This window comes from Macrosteles quadrilineatus, unplaced genomic scaffold (assembly GCF_028750875.1).
Source record: "Macrosteles quadrilineatus isolate MER2022 unplaced genomic scaffold, UCM_ALF_1.0 Scaffold_3__2_contigs__length_128488019, whole genome shotgun sequence".
NCBI lineage: Eukaryota > Metazoa > Arthropoda > Insecta > Hemiptera > Cicadellidae > Macrosteles > Macrosteles quadrilineatus.
In genome coordinates, this window is record NW_026542596.1 from 85577745 (window position 1) to 85591385 (window position 13641).

The window sequence follows — 13641 nt, forward strand, 5'->3', positions numbered from 1 at the left end:
GTCTAGTGTCTGAGTCCTTTCCGTTATTCGCTCTGTTCTTTCTTCGGTATTTGTTGGCAGGCAAGACTGAAGTGAAATTTGTTTATGCTGATTCGTGTAGTGTGATATTTGTGTTAGTGAAAACTTACTATCGATAGTACTATCGATAGTATCGATAGTTTGAAAATATCGATAGTTGGTCGATAGTATTATACTATCGATGAGACTATCGATAGTTTTTTTTACGTTAAATTAAGTAAAGAAATCATTATCTGGTACTCTTACATTTCATTGTTTGTCTGTTAATGCATACCTATAGTTAATATTATAGACTATTTTTTTTTTAATTCATTGTAGAAAAGCTTTGGTAGACAAGTAGGCTACCTTCTCAAACATTTGAAAGCGGGGGCATTTGCTAATTCACTACCGGACTTATGGGTACATTTGCCTCGTGGGTTTTAGCATACATAGTAGACACCGGTATACGGTATTTTCCTTTGATCTATGGTTTTAGATTGTCATAAATATATATATATATATATATATATATATATATATTATTTATGCTATGTGAGTAAAAAAATATTTTTGTAGTGAATAATAGAAAGAAAATAGTAAGAGAATTTTTCTTTTTTTATTGTTGTAACCCTTAAAAAAACTTATTGTTATTTTATACAAATGTTGTAATATTTTGGAAAAAAAAACATAAAGGGGGCTCCAGGGCGTCACTCATAAATTGTTAAAATTAATAATCTGATACAGCTTTATCTTCGACTAGGTAGAAACCATTGTTTAAACTCATGCAGGCAGGATATATACAATATTATATGCATTAAAATTCCATTTGAGTGACTATCGATAGTACTATCGATAGTATCGATAGTTTTTAAAAAAACTATCGAAAACTATCGATAGTGTGACTATCGATAGTAAGTTTTCACTAATTTGTGTGTTTATAGTGGTTCATAGAGATAAAATACTACTATTAACTGAACTGGGATACAACCAACCGGCGAATTAAGCGTTTTGGTGTTGAATGTAACAAGAAGATCATCAACCGGAAATTATTACACATTAAAGGGAATAAATGTTTTTACGCCACACTACATTATTTTGACGAGCTTCCCACGCAAGGATTTAGTCCAGAAAACAGCTGTTTACCGCCAGCTTATTCAAATGGGGTTTCATTGCGTACTACTGTACTGTAATGAGTTTTACCGGACACCAATCAGCTGATTATACTGTATTTAGGTGGCAATGAATGGTTATAAACAAAAACATAACCTCACTTAGAGGTTATGACTAGTGATTTTTAGTCCTTTAGTTGGTGGAAATATATAAGGATTTGTACAGATTTATTAGTATGGCGTAAACTATCGTACGTAACTCGTCCAAAATGTGTGTACCGGACTCGTATGGTAATCCCGTAAACACTTATTTTCAGGACTAGTAACGTAATATACTATATCAATGATATGTTTCAGACGAGACCTTCCTGAATCCTGACCTGACAGAAACATCCCCCACCACCAAGCCATCAGCCGTGCCGACGAACCCGACGAATGCTTCTTTTGTCGTCTGTCTACATAGAAACGGGAGAGTGGATTCGGAATTGAAATCGGAACGGAGCGCGGATTTCTGTGAGTCAGAGTCTTTCAGTTTCAGGTTTCAGATTCAGATTGACTGTCAAAAACAGAAGTGCTAATGTCAACTTTGCCAAGTCTGAAACACAAGTTACTGTAAACAATGTAATTAATTTAATATATTATCAAAAATCGTATCGTACTAGTTTAATGACAGTAAATTATCATCCAGATTTATCATGCTTATTGTTAATTCCTCTTTAATATTGTAGATGTTAAGTTGGGAACTTTTAGAGTGAACATTTCATTGTCATTATTTAGTTGTTATGGATGGATGGATCAGGCTACTTAAATCCTAAATTTAGAAATTGTCCAATCCCACTTGATTTCATCATAGGTAAGTTAAGTCAACTTATTGTCGAGTTTTGTTAAAATTAAATCAATTAGTTAAGTTAATCAGGCTGGCCTAAAGTTAGGCTACCAATAAATTGTGTTTACAACATGTAGGTATATAGCATAGGTTAGCAGTGGGAAAACTGAAACCGCTGTTGATTTAGCCTAACTACACACTACACTGCTGGAGGGTTCATTCCAACAACAAACCAATTCCATCTAGATAAGTTTTAAGAAAAATGAATTCAAAGTTCAAAAGGAAAAAAAAAACGGTACTTACGTATTAAACGGAGGCCACATTTTGTCAGCGCGCTGCGGCGGTTATGTTAGGTTGGGTTATCATAATAGAAAGTATAACTCGTCTGGTATCGTTCGATTCATAACGAAGTGAGGAAAGTCTTACACACATAATATTTACGACAACCCAACCTAACATAACCGCCGCAGCTTGCTGACAAAATTTGGCCTCCGTTTAATACGTAAGTACCAAAAAAACTTTATTTAACCCTCCAAGTGTCCATAGTTTTGGTCTTAATAGCATGATTCGCCCATTTATTGCGCAATCGCAAGGTTTTATTAAAATGTATCTTAGAAACTTAAAAACAATATAAAGTATACTGCTTTATATATCATTCTGTTTGGAAAATTATGGGCTTCAATGTAACATAGGCCTATAACATTACAAAAAAAATGTTCAACAATTTTTGTGGGGTTAACATTTCTCAAAAATTATAAAATAATTGAAAAAAATTATTTTTGCGCTCAATAAATTGTTATAATTTATAGGTCTGCAAATATTTTAAAATAGCCACTTTGTTCAGAATTTTATGAGGATTCCAAAAGTATAATAATATAAGGAGTAGGTTTGCAAATAAATAAGTTATGGGCAAAAAACAGATTTCGGTACATAACGTTTAGCTAAGAATGCATACCGGTAGCCTAACCATAGCTAGGAATCTGGCTGATAATTTACATCAATATCACAGTTCCTACTTCTTCAGGATCATCAACCAGCCCTTCAAAATCTCTTAAATCTTCTTATAATGCACCACGTATATCAATACTTGTGATTTTTAACACTAAAACAATGATAAACGTAATAAAACACATCAGTCATCGGTGCGAGGTTAACCAAGTTGTTTAGAATAGCGTCTAGAAACAGACATCAGGAGAAAGCTCAGAATATGCCGAAAACAACAGAACGATGTATACAGTTCTCGATCCAGTTCAATCTGATTTAGTCAGTCCCAGAGCCTTTGCCGTAAACGATGTTTGTGGGTCGCAAAAGCGACGCACAACACCAGGCGGGTGTGTTGTGCGTCGATTACGCAACGCTTAACCCTCGGAGGGTTAAATTTTTTTGTTACCGGTAGGCCCTAACTTAAATAATTCTAAAAAGGTGTAATAACTTACAAAGTATGAATATAATGCTGCTCTACAAAAAAAAACCTTATCAAATCGCTAAAACTAAAAATTTAAAGGGTAGGCTTTGCCAAACGGGTGTTTAGCCTCAGTGCGCAAGAACATACTGTATGATATCAGATCCCCCATATTATAAAGGCGTAGGCTCACCACATCGGAGCCTTTCTTGGGTTTCCTGGCAGCTTGTGTCAGGAGCCTAACCCGAGGATGCCGTTATATGCCTGTGCATTGACACCAACTCCCAAGGAGCCCCAGGCGGGATTCGAATCCGTAGTGATCGGATGAGTCGCTTTAGCGAAAGCGACTTAACCAACTAAGCTACTGAGGCTGGTAGCAATGAGAAAGACGGTGTTTTTAAGCGCTGAGTTTCTGTAAGTAGTGCGCCAGAGAAGCTTGAAACTACTAAGTAACTTAAAACCACTGACAAGACCGTGAGATTAGTGATCTAGCGCGTATCTAGTAGCAAAATCAAGAATTATGGACTTTGTTTGTTGTGGCACTGAAAGAAAATGAGTTTAAACTTAGATATTTTTTACTATAACTACATGTCAAAATCGGTAAAAAGTGGTCTGATGTTGCTCTGAACCCTCTGAAGGTAAGTTAAAATCTTTTTTAAATCCTCAATGGAAGGCTGCCACTGTCTGTAATATAAATCTGTGAGTCTTGTCTGTTAGGAGATGGCAAAGAGGAGTCAGACCAGCTGAGGTCGGATTAGTGTATTTATTCTGTATCCACTGTAAAAAAAAAAACTCTAAACCGACGTCTCCAAAAACTCGTTAAAACGGACCATTTACTGTGATATTCGACTTAAATTTAGGAGAACATTGTATTTAAGCACGTGATCTGGTCTCAAATCTTTCCCACGAGAACAGTCGTTTCAGTACCGCCCACTTCCTGCCGTTCTAGTCCAGGTAAACCAATGTGCTGATAATAATTGTCCGGTTAAAGATAAGACATTTCCGCTGAGTTTAGTCCGGTTAAACCGATGTCCGGTTAAAAGGTGTCTGAATAAGAGGGAGTCTACTGTAATATCAACAGCTGTTTACCCTCATCATTACCTCTCCTTTTCAAGTGTTAGGCCTTGTTGTTGTTTTTACAAGTTGGGTAGAATATAGTTCCACAGAGAACCTGATATTTATTATTGGATGAAATTTTAATTTGATGTACATATCTATTATAATATTTCTATATATATTGAATTGAATGTAGCCATGTAGCCGATCACTTTAGCCGATGTAGCCGATTGTTTGGACAGAAGGAAAGGATTAGGATGCCAATATTAAAGCTAAAATCTCACAACATAATTTAGTCATCATTGCCTAATAATATATATCTTCCTTACTTCGTATTTTATCAATAATAAGAGAGTTTTTTACTGTCGATTGTTCCTAATAATTACAAACATAGTTTATTCGTAATTGTAAACTTTCAATTAATAATAAGTTTGCATATTTCTAGTAAAATGGATGCAGCCATCTTAGTAAATCAGCTTCTGAAAATTCCAAACAAGTATATGAAAATTTTCTCTCAACAAGACAGAGTTGAAGCCATAGTTCATCGTTCCTGGCTGAGGTTTGTATAATTGTACCTTGGCTAAATAATAATAGGGCTATACACGTTATTGATGATATGCGCTACCAAGGGCTAATTTGTCAGTCTCAATATAGGCCTACACTATTTTTTGCTTAAAATAAATCTTGCTTTACAGTAGTATGTGGTCTTGTGCACCAGAAATGAGTGCTATTTTAGTCATAGTCTTGAACAGGGTTCAATGTTGATTAGCAAACTTTAACATTCTTAGGCTTCTTAAAAAAAAGGAAAAAATCCCTTTTGAAAATGTGTTAGAATGTTTGACAAAATATCTTAAACAAATGACTTGCTTTGCTGTGATATTTCACCAAATCATAATAGTAATTCATTATTAACTTAGTTAACTTCTGGTTTTGCTGAAGGGACTTAGAAGAACACAGCAATGTGCCCAATGAGTTCATCTTGCATGATCAGCTGTCTCCGTCTGAGGTGGAGGCATGGTTTAAACAGGGAGAGAACCTGGGATCATCATGGATTCACCTGCTTTTTGTGGTTTGTATTTATCGGCGATTGTTATTTAAAAATTAAAAGTATTTCAAATCAAAAACCTATTTCAAGGGTTATTTGTAAAATGAAGATTAGTTACAATGAATCTAAATTGACATTTGAATCATAATTATTGTTTATCATATTGTATTTAAGTATTTCATTTTGCCTTAAAACAGTTATTATGACCTACTACTCTGTACACCTTGCAATAACAAGTGCATGCTAACCAGACCAGCTAGCGCCAATTTTTAGATGTAACTGATGTTGCAGGTGGTAGAGAAGCTTGACACTCCAGTGATTCCACTCCCGAGACTCAAACCTGGTGGAAAGATAGAGGCAGTCTTGTCCTATTACCAAGTATTACATTATGTCTCCCACACTAATCACAAAAATCTCTGGAAGGAAGCTTTCAAAAAGTATTCAAGTATGTGAAGATGTTTTCTTTAAAAATTATTTTTACAAGAGTGTTTGCACTTGTTCAAGTGGTATTAAAATATTTCAGGATATTTTAAATATTTGATAAACAGTGAGTGTATCTATTGTGGGCTTTCAATAGATATCTTCTCATACCATTCCTTCTGAGTATGCTCAACCAAAGCCAATTATTTAAGCAAATTCAGTGGAACCTTGATAAGAAGACCCTCGATAACAAGTCACCCTTGATAACAAGTGTCATCCTCAAATCCCCTTAAAATTATTTTACCCCTCATCACATTGTTATTACAAACCTTGATAAGAAGTCAACCTTGTTAACAAGTCTTATCTTACAATACCCATGAGAGTCTTTTTATCAAGGTTCTACTGTTCTGCCAAACCCATCCGCTCGAAAGTCTTGAAAAAACCCAGGGCCGGATTTAGCATTTTTGCGCCCCTAGGCCCAAATAATTTTCCGCCCCCTAGTCTGGTCACAGTTACTTTCCTTCAAACCTTTATTAAAAACTATATCATGCCCATAGGCCTAAGTTAATTGCTTGAATACCACTCCTCGTTAGAATCATTGCAAGTTTTTTTTTAGAATTGACTTGTTTAGCCTTAACAAAATACCGTCTTAAACACTTTTAGCAATTTTATGCTTTTTTCAATAATTGCTCACGTTTGTGGCCGTGGGGGTGGGACTGAAACAAAACAACTGAACCCACCGAGCATTCCTGCAAAAAAAAACATGGCCATTGATTCCAATTCCAGGCCCAAAAACATTAACTCCATACAGTACGTGACACCATAGATTAAACATACGTACTCCTTTAATAGATTTGTCATCATTTTGGATTAGCTGAAAAAAATTCTTGTTATATAAGGAGTATGTTTATCTATGTTTAAATCTAGTTTATTCAAAATAAAACGATCTAATCATCAACAATAGGTCGTCTCCTGTTTATATTACAAGAAATTAAAACACACATCATAGAACTAACCCTAAAATAATAGAAACAAAATTACGTCAAAACTAACGTCCAGTGTCACCAACATGAACTACACATGGAAAAATTTGGAATTAACAATGTTATAAGAAGTCGACTTGAGTTATATTTAATCCATGGTCCTACTGCATCTAGGTTATATTTCCAAAGCAAAACAGAGCAATAAGTTATTCCGGCCAACCGTACCGATCCTTAGGCCTGAGGAGAAAATGACAGTATTAATGGTTCTTTGGAGGGTATTGAATTTTTCTAAAATTGAATGCAAACTGAGACTAATATTTTTTCGTTAATTTTAAAGGTAAATTCAAATTCATTGTTGTTTTAATATTCAACAACACTTATGATATATTATTAATTGATCCTGCAGATAGTTGTAAACTAATCAAAAGATTAGTTAATAAATAACTTTTGTTTTGTGATGTCAGGGTGGTAACAATGTCTTGTCTAGCACGCATGCGCCCCTTATCACTCTGATCAGTGCAGTGGCAATACGATGCGTACCCCTTGGGCGCTCGCCAACGTCAACATCCCTACAGCCTACTCCCGTATAACCAATGTTCGTTACCAATTTTGTAACGAAATTAATGCGTAATTCTGAAAATATAGTTTAAATTTCATAACAATTATTTCTTCTTATGAACTTCAGAATCACAATGCTTTTAAGTTTTTTTTTATCAACTATTACTATTTATTTTTGTTTTTAGATAGCCTAGGTATAAAAAAATTACTCTCGGCCGTGCGCCCTCTGGGACCTTGCGCCCATAGGCTCGGGCCTACCGGGCCTATTGGGAAATCCGGCCCTGAAAAAACCTTAGATCAATGTTAGTTTATTGAGTAGGCCTATGCCAGATTGTGCTTACCGGATTAGCACTGTACTAAACCGTATCAAAAATTGTTCTATTTGTTAGTTGTAGAAGTATTTGACTTATACCTATGAAAAAAAAAACATGACACCGTCTAACAACAATTACCCACTGTAGAAAGAGGATAGAATGATATATTTTCACTATATTAGGTATTAGTTTTGTAGTTTTTGTGTTACTGTTTTTTGTTTATATGTCTTCATTCGCATGCTTATATCTGGTGTCATCACCACATTCTTGGTCTTCCAATGAAAGTCGTGTCAACTCGGTATTTGCACTAGTTACATTAGGGGCTACCAAAATGCCAGACATTTCACTCATCCTATGATATGGCATCCTCGGTGGAGACTGCTTTACCAGTGAGGATAGCATTTCGGAGAATGTGTGAAACGTCTGGTAATTATAAGTAGGTAGTGTGAATACCGCCGAGGATGTAATTTGTTTATAGGTGTTGGAACTCTCTTATTTACCTTATTTTGAGAATTATGATAGGTATGGTACCAGTATTATAAATACCACATTATTAGACTTGTAGAGCTATTAGTCTACTAATCTACTACATTACAATACAATTCTATTTTTTTTCCGTATCAACGCCAGTGGCATTTTTGTTATGAAGTCATTTCAAACACTTTTAAGGGAAAGCGGTCCAAACCCATTAAAGTTTCGTGGATGTGCCGGGGATTGAACCCGTCCCTCCCGCACCGAAGTCCGAGACGCTAACCACTAGACTAGCAACACACCCATCTATTGTTCTATTGTTTCAGATAATATATACAGTGGACGATATTCAGACCATTCTACGATACAGTTGACAGATAGTTCTAGAGTGTTGCGAAATGTGATCACTCGAGCGTACGGTTGCCCCATTCTGTCACTCGATGGCCGACCTGTGCCAGTAGAGGAGAATGCCACCATCCATCCCAACCTGTTACCGTGTAGATTCGCTTTGGAGGACGGCAAAAGTTTCATCTTAGTCTTTGTGAGTGGTTTCTGCTGCATTTCTTTATGTCACTATGACAGAACAAATTTATTTGTAAACTTAGATATAAAAAAATCTAAAAATATTGTACCGGAAATAAGTCTGTTGGCATTGTATTTAGCACTCAAATTTAAATCCAAGTCCAAGCTGAATATCATATTTTATTTTATTTTATTTTATAGGAATGCCATGGATATCATCCATGCTGATCAAAGTCCATGTTATCACAGGTACTTGCAAGACTATTAGTCCACCGACTCAAATTTTGACTCAAAGTTTTGCTCAAGAGAGATAGCCAAATTTTTACCATTTAAAGAAAAAAATAATCACTCAGACATGGTTTATCCTGGAAATATTGAGTAAATCTACAAATTTCTAACGTCTTTGTTCCATATTTAATGAGGCTCATTAATATTAAGTAACAGCAACTTCAGTAACAATATTTTTACCAAATGTACAGTAACACAGTGAAAATCTCCAAAGCTATGTTTATGCAACAGTTGAGGATTAACCTAATGTTAAAAACAATTTTTGGGAAAAGATATCGTTAAGAAAAGTTTTAAACATTTGTCTTGTTAACTCTGTAGTAAATATGGCATTAAAAAGTGCTGTAAACACATTTAATTATTTATTTGATTAGGCCTTTAATTTTTGTAGAAAAAAATCTTTGGTGTAGGCTCACCTCAATATATGGTTCAGAAGATATACAGAAAACCATATAAATTTTCCTGTAAATGTTATCCTGTGAAAAATGCTTGATAAAACATGAAGGTGAATTATTAATTAACCCTTATTAGGGCATTTGATGATGATAATTGAATAAGACAAACTTTCGCTGAAATTTCTGAAGATAAACATGATTTTTTTGCCATTACTACAAAATTGTGATAGGCTAATGTCCAACGATACAGCAAATTATGAAGATTGTCTGCAGCCATGGAGACATCCATCATGATTGTTTCCTGCAATCAAAGTAAAATTGGGAATTATCTTCTACAACTTTGTCCACATTGTCCTGTCCTAAGACTTCCTGAACTTTGTTCCAAAAATCGGGTCAGGAATCACGTTTATCCTGTTCCAATTCTTGCAATTCATTAGGATACTCCCATCGATATATAACTACTACTGGATTGCGCGCTGTCCATAAGAGCTGTGTAGAGAAATTCGGTCGCGTACAGGTGTGAGTGGCGGGACGTATCGCGGTGTTGCAGGCGCCCGGTAGGGGCAAAACAGCAACTCGCGCCGCCGCCCGCTGCTATTCCCGCCAACGAACTATCCCGCCAAAAAATTATTCCACCACTAGCAACCCCGCCAAATCTATAATAGTTTTTTTTTAACAATTCGAGGTCATGTATGAAGAAGCAAAAGTAAACCACCTGAGAATGAATCATCCTGCCAGTTATTAGTGGACGGATAGCATTTTCACGTGGTAGTTTGGTTAGCAATCTATATAATTAATACGCTACATGAAAGTTTGTCGGTTGAACTCCTCCGCCATTTCTTAACCGATTTTACCCATTGACGTCTCATTGGAAAGATACTCCAAACTGAACTTTGCAAAACTGAACTTACATTTTTGAAAAAGTCCCTTGGGCTCTGCCCCAGTGGCTTTGAAAGTTCCCATGTTATCCTTATGAAGAACATAATTGTTTACATTCTGATCAGCTGTATAATTTTATTGCTGTTATTTACTTTTCAATTCAATGAAACACATTGAGTACATTTATTTACTATTAGAGTTTGTGTAAACATAACCCCCAAGACGGATCGTGTTAGTATGGTTGTATCTTAAATTTGTGTATTTATCGTTGTTTTGTGTCGCTATGATGGATTGTGTTAGCATGATTGTAACTTAAATTTGTGCATTTATCGTTGTTTTGTGTAGCTATAATTTGTTTATTATTTATTGTTTATTTCTTTTAAATGTCTCTGACGCAACGACAACGAAACATAGACAGGAGGCGCAATCGTGATAACGACCGCAGCTGCTACAGAACAGTGGCGCGTAATAGGCTTAACTCATCACAGTCTGAACCTGAACCTGGACAACTTCAACTATTTGGTTACAAATGCGCCCTAACACTACCCCAAAACGACTTTTCGTTCTCAATTGGCCCTCTATTAATGACCTGTGTTGCCTGTACAGCGAGGCCTCTTTGAGAAGGAGAGGACCGTCCGGAATGCTTTAGGTTTATCAATAACGAAGGTAAACAGGGTCTGAGTTACACAACGGTAATATTTGAGTTGACTCTTTTAAACTCATTGTAAATATGACTGTTATTCAATCTGAAATAACTCCTGTAATACTTTGTAATTGCTCGAATTCGAGCAACATGTACACTAGTGTATGAATTAATGAAATATGAAATAATGATTTATTCCACCATAATTACATTACATACAAATGAAATAAAAAATTTGAAATTACGTTGCCATAGCATCCAGTTAATGTAACAAAGTTCAATAAAAATTAACAATATAAAGTACATTCTATAAACTTTCAGTCCAGTCCACACATGAAAAACACCTTGCCGCTCTCTGTGGCGTCTAGATGACAGTTGTTAAATTAAACAAAATAACAATATTATTACAATAATAGATATTTACAATAAAAATATATTAAAAAATGAATCCTATATTATATAAGCAGTATAAAATCATGTAAATCGACAATTTAAAACAAGATATGCAGATTTGATAATTACAATACAAAACGTTAAATTTGCAAAGATTTAGAAAAACATTCTTTATGTTACAACACTATTTTAAAAATCTATATTTGGCGTCTTAATTAACCACTTTTTTTATTTTAATAGAAAATGACTTTAAATTTGCACTGCTTTTGATATCGTGAGATAATTGGTTGAAATGTTTTGGCCCACTGTACTGATAAGACTGTCTAAATATTGATTTGTTAATTTTGGGCAATCTAAATAATATTTGACTGTTGCTTCTTGTGTTGTATGGAAGATTGTTTGTTCCATTATTCCCACTTCGAATATAAAAAAGTCTTAATACTTTATAAAAGAACAGGTGTTGAATTGGAAGTATTTTTAAATGGACAAATAATGGATAGGAGCTATCTCTCTTCTGAGACGGAAGGTCAAACCACGGCTAAACAGAAGAGATGCTATGATAAAATCCATGCGTGAAATGATTGTAGTGTTTAAGAAAAAACTTAAAGCACCTGATAGGTTAATAGAGGTTTTAGAGGAAAAATTGTCAGGATTTCCGTTAGATTTAATTGTCCATTCTATGAAAAATAGTAACACCAGTAAATTCAGGACCGTGTATTCAGAAAAAATGAAAGATTTTGCACTCGCTGTCTATTTTTACAGTCCTAAGGCATACAAATACAGAGACAAAGGCAATTGTTAATTGCGATATTGATGACTGTGAAGAAAACGATATAATTGACTTTCAAAGGAAAAGTTGGTATTCGTCAAAAGCTAACAAAATTAGTACTTTTTAATCATGCGTGAAATGTAGGCTACTCTGTGTGGTACTGTATTCAAATACAGTAAATGGTTTTTATACAACTGTGCTGTATCTTTATTGTTAAATTTATCAACCTTTTTATAAAACCCATTAACCCAAACCATCCAAGCAATTTTTTAAATACAAATACTATGTTATCGCCCAATTTTATAACAATGTAAATACACGTTGTACTGTATAGCAATTAATTGATTACTAACTTATATACTTTCGGTTTTTAATATAACTATATAAGTGAGTCAAAATATCCCCCGATGAACATTTTTCGTGAATCAATAGTTAAAATAGGGTAAACAAATGCTATCACAGCGTCAGTGCGATGTAAAACCCAAGCACCGTGCGGGTTTCTTGCCCCTTTCTTGCCCCTACCCGACGCCTTCAAGTGCAGAACGCAACCACTGATTTCGGCTCGGGCTAGCGAGCTCAGCCAGCGATCCAGTAGTAGTTATATATCGATGGATACTCCTTGCTATTAAGGCACCTCACCTATTAATAGTATTTATAAACAAACTTACTGTCACAGAAAGGTGCAGTGTTTGGTCGACCAGCTGTTGTGTCTACTAAGACATGTATATGACTAGTGTCTGTTGTAGGAGCTGTACCAAGCCACACACTACAAGACTGTGTAATGTTCAGTCCAGCTGTAGTCAACTGTCACAGCAAGGTCCAGTGTTTGGTCTACCAGCTGTTGTGTCTACTAAGACATGTACATGACAAGGGTCTAGTGTTGGGTGACATGTTATGGTTGGTGTTGTAGGAAGGTGTACCAAGCCACACACTACAAGACTGTGTAATGTTCAGTCCAGCTGTAGTCAACTGTCACAGCAAGGTCCAGTGTTTGGTCTACCAGCTGTTGTGTCTACTAAGACATGTACATGACAAAGGTCTAGTGTTGGGTGATATAACTCTGGCAGATATACATGTAGATGCTCACCTCTGGATACAGGTAGGCTACAACTGAACACATTATAGTGTCAAATGGCATATCCATTAATTTTTATAAATTCACTCATTTTTATTCCGCTTTTTTATTGCTTTAGGTAAGCTGTATTTATTTCCTGCGCCAATGACAAGTGAATTCTCAATTGTTTTTGTTAAATTGTATCCACTTATAATAATGATATTTTTACCTTCTATTGAACTAATATCCAGACAGTTTCTAGCAGGCAAACAATATTAATGATCAATCCAAATCAATTAATGTTTCTTTTTGTTACTTACATGATTGAATAAATGAATCAGGTAGGTCTAGATGATGTAGGATTAGGATTAGGGAGCTCGCTTAGCTAAGCTGGGTTCATCTTTAAGAAAGGTATCCAACAATTGTTAGTGGTTCAATATTGTCCTTCAAAAAGTAAACCTCAGTCTGTAACAAAGCTACTCATTGCATCAAACTAACCTTTAACTGGCTCTTTCACTAT

At 35.2% G+C, this 13641-nt stretch overlaps 1 protein-coding gene across 1 annotated transcript in view; it reads left to right on the forward strand.

Annotated features, from left to right (window-relative positions):
- Positions 1 to 1714: 1714 nt before the first annotated feature.
- LOC128990833 (WD repeat-containing protein 81-like) overlaps positions 1715 to 13641 on the forward strand; it is a 44790-nt gene continuing 32863 nt past the window's right edge. Inside the window, exons 1-6 of the mRNA XM_054413446.1 lie at positions 1715 to 1959; positions 4836 to 4949; positions 5330 to 5459; positions 5727 to 5880; positions 8508 to 8722; positions 12978 to 13166. Of these exons, the coding sequence (XP_054269421.1) occupies positions 4840 to 4949; positions 5330 to 5459; positions 5727 to 5880; positions 8508 to 8722; positions 12978 to 13166 (798 nt within the window). The 5' untranslated portion in view covers positions 1715 to 1959; positions 4836 to 4839. The remainder of the gene's footprint in view (positions 1960 to 4835; positions 4950 to 5329; positions 5460 to 5726; positions 5881 to 8507; positions 8723 to 12977; positions 13167 to 13641) is intronic.